We start from the raw sequence: 6,367 nt of genomic DNA on the forward strand, positions 1-6,367 counted from the left end.
CCAGGCGCCAGGCTGGAGTGCAGTGGCACAATCTTGGCCCACTGCAACCTCCGCCTCCACAGTTCAAGCAGTTCTCTTGCCTCAGCACCGCGAGTAGCTGGGACTACAGGCACGCCACCACGACCAGCTAATTTTTGTATTTTTTTAGTAGAGACGGGGTTTCACCATGTTGGCCAGGATGGTCTCAATCTCTTGACCTCGTGATCCGCCTCCCTCGGCTTCCCAAAGTGCTGGGATTACAGATGTGAGCCGCCGCGCCCGGCCCTTTTTTTGTATGTGCTGGAGTTTCGTTCTTGTTGCCCGGGCTAGAGTGCAATGGCGCAACCTCAGCTCACCGCGACCTCTGCCTTTTGGGTTCAAGCGATTCTGCCTCAGCCTCCCAAGTAGCTGGGATTACAGCCATGTGCCACCACACCTAGCTAAATTTTTGTATTTTTAGTAGAGACTGGGTTTCTCTATTTTGATCAGGCCGGTTGCAAACTCCCGACCTCAGTTGATCCGCCCACCTCAGCCTCCCAAAGTGCGGGATTATAGGCTTGAGCCACTACGCCCGGCCTACTACTGCTATTGATAACTGTTACTGAAGGCTCACCATGTGCCAGTATTTGTACTAATTGTTTATATACCCTGTTGTATTTTATTTGCAGTAACCCTGTATGATAGTTTGTATTATTAGATCTGTTTTTGGGTAAGGAAACTGAGCTTTAGCGAGGTGAGGCACTTGCGCAAGAATTCCAGCCACCAGTAGTGAAGGCAGATGTTTTGAACCAGGCTTCCAATTGCAGAGTCTGAATTCTTAAGTAGTATACTATTTTGTCCACCCTCACTCAAATGAATGGAAATTCTGAGGCTTTATCATATTCATTTGTATAATAGGATATAACAATTAGAATTTGTTTCTATTCTGTCTTTATACTTTTATTTTATTTATTTATTTATTTTTTTTTTGAGACGGAGTTTCACTCTTGTTACCCAGGCTGGAGTGCAATGGCTTGATCTCGGCTCACCGCAACCTCCGCCTCCTGGGTTCAGGCAATTCTCCTGCCTCAGCCTCCTGAGTAGCTGGGATTACAGGCACGCACCACCATGCCCAGCTAATTTTTTGTAGTTTTAGTAGAGACGGGGTTTCACCATGTTGACCAGGACGGTCTCGATCTCTTGACCTCGTGATCCACCCGCCTCGGCCTCCCAAAGTGCTGGGATTACAGGCTTGAGCCACCGCGCCCGGCCTGTCTTTATACTTTTAACCTATTTTCTCTCTGGCTTTTGAAGGCACACAGTTATCAGACTCTTAAATGGAGTCTGATAACATTTATACACTTTAAGTTTTAAAAAAATCCTGATCTTGTGAATTTTTATTTTCCCTAAAAATGTTTATAAGCACATCATTTTAATGAATCTAGGGCTCTGTTTTATTATTTATTTTTTCTAGTTTGCTTTCTGTTTTATTTATTATCTTTCTCATTGAAAACTGTCAATTTGGGGTTGAAAAAAGTTGTTGAGATATTAAACATGTTTATATTTTTGATAACAGGTTATTGAAGAGATATATGAAAAAGAGATTGTCAAATCAAGGTAGGAGTGAGTTTAAATTTTATACAATGTGATTGGGATGGACCAAGTTGGATCTTGGCTGAACTTCTAAATGTGATCATAACTTGGAACTTTTTTTCTGTTTCAAATTGGTCATCAGGGAAATGGTGATTAGAAAAACTTTAGGTCTTGAAGAGTCATAAATTGTTTTTTGCCTTCTAACTTTTGGCTCAGATTAGAGGTATCAAATGCCATAGGGTTTGTTAGGATTTAGATGGAATTTGAGAAAAAATAAACAGGAAGATTTAATTTTAGTCCAACTAGTACTAATTTTCTTATTTCTGATTCACCTTTTAAAAATATTCTTAAAAGTTATGAAAGTAAGACGCTATTAAATTTACAATAATATAGTATACATATGTAATGTATAAAATGTAAAATAAACAGAGAAATGATAAGAATTATTTTTGAGCAATATGCTGTAAGGGGTAAGTTTCAATAAATCATCTTTTCTGTCCTTTAATCCCTGGTTCATTTATCTGTGTATACATCTGTTCTATTTCCTACCCCCTCACATGGTTTTTCAAACATAAAAGGGTTTGTACTCTGCATGCCATTTTTCATCATGCTTCTTTTAAAAAATTTAACAATTTGTCTTGGGCACCTTTTCATATATGCACCTGCAGACATGTATGCCCAGTGAGTATTTTAAAAGGATATTGGACTAAATGGGATTTTGTTTTTTTATTTGAAAAACAGTAGGAAGTGAGAAGAGTTGTAAGAACAGAGCTATGTGAAAAAGATAATTTGGATTTTTTTTTTTTTTTTTCTTTTTTTGAGACACGGTTTCACCATGTTGGCCAGGCTGTACTTTTAAAACTCCTGGCCTCAAGTGGTCCACCCACCTCAACCTCCCAAAGTGCTGGGATTACAGGCATTAGCCACTGCACCCAGCAGGAATTTGGATTTGGAGGCAACAAGAGGCAGGGAAATAGGTGAGTATTGTAGTAGTCAGTTTCAGGATGTGATGATTGGTGTGGAAGATTGGGAGAGGAATTGTCCATTTGAGAAAGATAGAAGTAGAGAGATTTGATGTTTGGATATGGCAGATGTAGGAGAAGGAGGGATCAAAGGTGACCCTAAAATTTTTTCTTAAGTTGCTGAGTGATTGATGATGCTATGACTGACTTTTGCCATGTTGTTGAGGGTAGGATTGGATATAGATCATTATTTCACTTTTGGATGTCTTGCATTCTAGCTACATAAGGGCCATGAAGATGGAGATGTGAAAGAAGCAGTTGGGTATCCAGGTGTATAGCTCAAAAGAGATTGGGTTGGCTGGGCATGGTGGCTCACGCCTGTAGTCCCAGCACCTTGGGAGGCTGAGGTGGGTGGATTGCTTGAGCCCCATAAGTTCTTCATGATTAGCCTGAGCAACATGGCAAAACCATGTGTCTAGAAAAAACACAAAAAATTAGATGGGCATGGTGGCATATGTCTGTAGTCCCAGCTACTCAAGAGGATGAGGTGGGAGGATCACCTGAGCCCAGGAGGTTAAGGGTGCAGTGAGCCATGATCATGCCACTGCACTCCAGCCTGGGTGACAGAGTGAGACCCTGTCTCAAAAAAAAACCAAACAACAAAAAGAGACTGGGTTGAGCCTCCTTTTTATTAGCCACCATTTCGATGCTAGCAGTACAACAGAAAAGAGGGTAGATAGAATCCCTGTTTTCCTGGAGCTTACATTCTAGTGGGTCAGACAGACAGATATACATTTATCTGTAATGTCAGGAGTTAGTAAGTGCTATGGATTAAAGTGTGGTTAGAGGATAGTGACAAGGGCTAGTATTTTAGAATAATTAGGCGAATCCTCTCTGAAGGTAAGACATTTGAGCAGATTTGTAACATACTGCTTGTTGGTCTGAAGGTGGGTGTGAATGAAATTTCCTGAGAAAACTAAAGACGAGTAGATGGATTAATTCTAATATGATTTTTCCCCCTCTGTATTAAGGTTATACTAAATTGAAAATGATTTTGAATCTTTAGAACAGGCTTTCCCTCTTGTGGAAAGTAATTGTTTCTTTTTTCATTTAAACCCTTGCTATTAATATTTCTTCTTCAGAGGTGATTTTTTTATAACAGCCACAAGCTGCTAATGATTTTTAAGCCATACAGACTTGCTACTTCTGGTGTACATATATGTGACAGGGTTGTTCTCTTTCACCCAGGTTCGAGTGCAGTGGTGTGGTCTCAGCTCATTGCAACCTCTGCCTCCTGGGCTCAAGCAATCCCCCAACCTTAGCCTCAAGAGTAGCTGGGACCACAAGTGCATGCCACCATGCTCTGCTAATTCTCTTTGTATTTTTGGTAGAAACAGGGTTTCGCCATGTTACCAGGGTGATCTCACTCCTGAGCTCAAGCAGTCTGCCCGCCTTGACCTCCCAAAGTGCTGAGATTATAGGCATTAGCCACCACGTCCAGCCCTTGTTATTTTTAGTTTCAAAAGAAGTAGCTATCTTTGGCATGGCCAAGATTTATCATGGCACTTTTACCAGTCATTTTCTTATCTTGGACACAATTTTTATTTCTAAGTATACTTCTGTAACATGTAAACTATAGTATGTATTTTAAAATTTAACATGGTGAAACCCTGTCTCTACTAAAAATACAAAAATCATTGGGGTGTGGTGGCATGCACCTGTAATATCAGCTACTCTGGAGGGTGAGGCAGGAGAATCGTCTTGAACTGGGGAGGCAGAGGTTGCAGTGAGCTGAGATTGCGCCACTGCACTCCAGCCTGGGCGACAGAGCAAGACTCTGTCTCAGAAAAATTTTTTTTTTGATGACCAGTTTTTTAGGCTAGTTCCTGAGGACATTATTTTTCTGAGCTACATGCTCAAGGCATTTTCACTGTTGAGGAAATGGCTTGATGTAACAGTCGTGTTACTCTATGGTACGTTACACAATTGATTCATTTTTGCTCTTCTTGCTGTTATCAGATTTGGCAGGTTTATCTTAATCTTTTTTTTTTTTTTTTTTTTTTTTTTTTTTTGAGACAGAGTTTCACTCATGTTACCCAGGCTGGAGTGCAATGGCGCGATCTCGGCTCACCGCAACCTCCACCTCCTGGGTTCAGGCAATTCTCCTGCCTCAGCCTCCTGAGTCGCTGGGATTACGGGCGCGCACCACCATGCCCAGCTAATTTTTTGTATTTTTAGTAGAGACAGGGTTTCACCATGTTGGCCAGGCTGGTCTTGAACTCCTGACCTCAGGTGATCGACCCACCTTGGCCTTCCACTATGGTGGGATTATAGACGTGAGCCACTGCGCCTGTCCTTGAGTACTCTGTTCTTAAGTAAGAATCCTTTGCCTTTTAGAAACCTCTTAACTAGATATGATGTTTAATCCTGTTATGAATCCAGCAAAGTGGTTTTTATGCTTTCAAAAAGGGTGATTTACAGAGTAATTTACTTTTGCCAAAGTGTTTATTTTTATTTGAAATGTATGGACTCTTTTATTATGAAATATAACACAGAAAAGAGCATAAAACAAATGTATAGCCTTACGAATTATAGTAATTCATAACCATCACCTAGGCTGAAAAACTCAATGAACATTGTCAGTGTTCCAGTAGCTGTCTGCTTGTTCCTTTTCTTTTAACATTATAATATGTAAGTATGCAAACAAGAACACTATAATTTTGCTTCTTTTTGAAGTTTAAATAAATAAATAGAATCACACATTATATACTTGGTTGTGGCGAGCTTCCTTTTTTTAATGAAGGGGAATTTCACTCTTGTTGCGCAGGGTTGAGTGCAATGGCATGACCTCAGCTCACTGCAACCTCTGCTTCCCAGCTTCAAACAATTCTCCTGCCTCAGAGTAGCTGGGATTACAGGTGCCCACCACCACACCTGGCTAATTTTTGTATTTTTAGTACAGACAGGGTTTCTCTATGTTGGCCAGGCTGGTCTCGAACTCCTGACCTCAGGTGATCTGCCGGCCTCAGCCTCCCAAAGCCCAAATTGGCTGAGATTACAGGTGTGAGCTACCGCGCCCAGCCATGACTAGCTTTTGTTCACTGTTCTTATTTATTGTTTTAATCATCTACTTAACAGATCTGGAAGGAAGTAGCTCAGAAGTTCATAATGTCAAGGCCATTGTCAGTCTTATCAAAAGATTTTATTGACTTTTTCTGAGTGGTTGCACTGGGGCTGCCACAGCTCCAGACCTCGTTTCACACAGTCATATCCCAAAAGAGGAAGTTGTTGGGGCAGGGAGGGAGGATATAATAGAAAAGAACTCTCAATTGCGTGACACCTTTTCTTTTTCCTATCAGATTTAATGATACAGTAACAGACCCAGTTTTTTGTACATAGATTATTCAACTTTGTAAGGATTTAATGAAATGCACGTTAAGTCCTTAGCACAGTGTCAGGCACAATGCATGCTCTCAATAAATATTGGTAACTTAAAAACCTGTCCAAAAATCATTCAAATTATTTGTATTTGTGATTATTGTTTGTAACTTTTCATAATTATCTTTTTTTTGTTTTTGAGATGGAGTCTCACTCTGTCACCTGGGCTGGAGTGCAGTGGCGCAATCTCAGTCCACTGCAGCCTCTGCCTCCTGGGTTTAAGCTATTCTCCTGCCTCAGCCTCCTGAGTAGCTGGGACTACAGGTGCATACCACCATGCCTGGCTAATTTTTGGTTTAGTGGAGACAGGGTTTCACTGTGTTGCCCAGACTTGTCTCGAGCTCCTGAGCTCAGGCAGTCTGCTCGCCTCGGCCTCCCAAAGTGCTAGGATTACAGGCGTGGGCCACCGTGCCTGG

General features: G+C 41.2%; 1 protein-coding gene across 2 annotated transcripts in view; it reads left to right on the forward strand.

Annotated features, from left to right (window-relative positions):
- The window catches only part of AQR (aquarius intron-binding spliceosomal factor), a 112,575-nt gene that overhangs the window by 7,869 nt on the left and 98,339 nt on the right, over positions 1-6,367 (forward strand). Inside the window, exon 3 of one of the 2 annotated variants that reach the window (XM_032261234.1) lies at positions 1,535-1,575. The exons of the other annotated variant lie outside the window; for it this stretch is intronic. Within the exon in view, the coding sequence (XP_032117125.1) occupies positions 1,535-1,575 (41 nt within the window). The remainder of the gene's footprint in view (positions 1-1,534; positions 1,576-6,367) is intronic. 2 annotated transcript variants of the gene reach the window in all.

Source organism: Sapajus apella, unplaced genomic scaffold (genome assembly GCF_009761245.1).
Source record: "Sapajus apella isolate SASKATOON/1434 unplaced genomic scaffold, GSC_monkey_1.0 scaffold122, whole genome shotgun sequence".
Taxonomy (NCBI): Eukaryota; Metazoa; Chordata; class Mammalia; order Primates; family Cebidae; genus Sapajus; species Sapajus apella.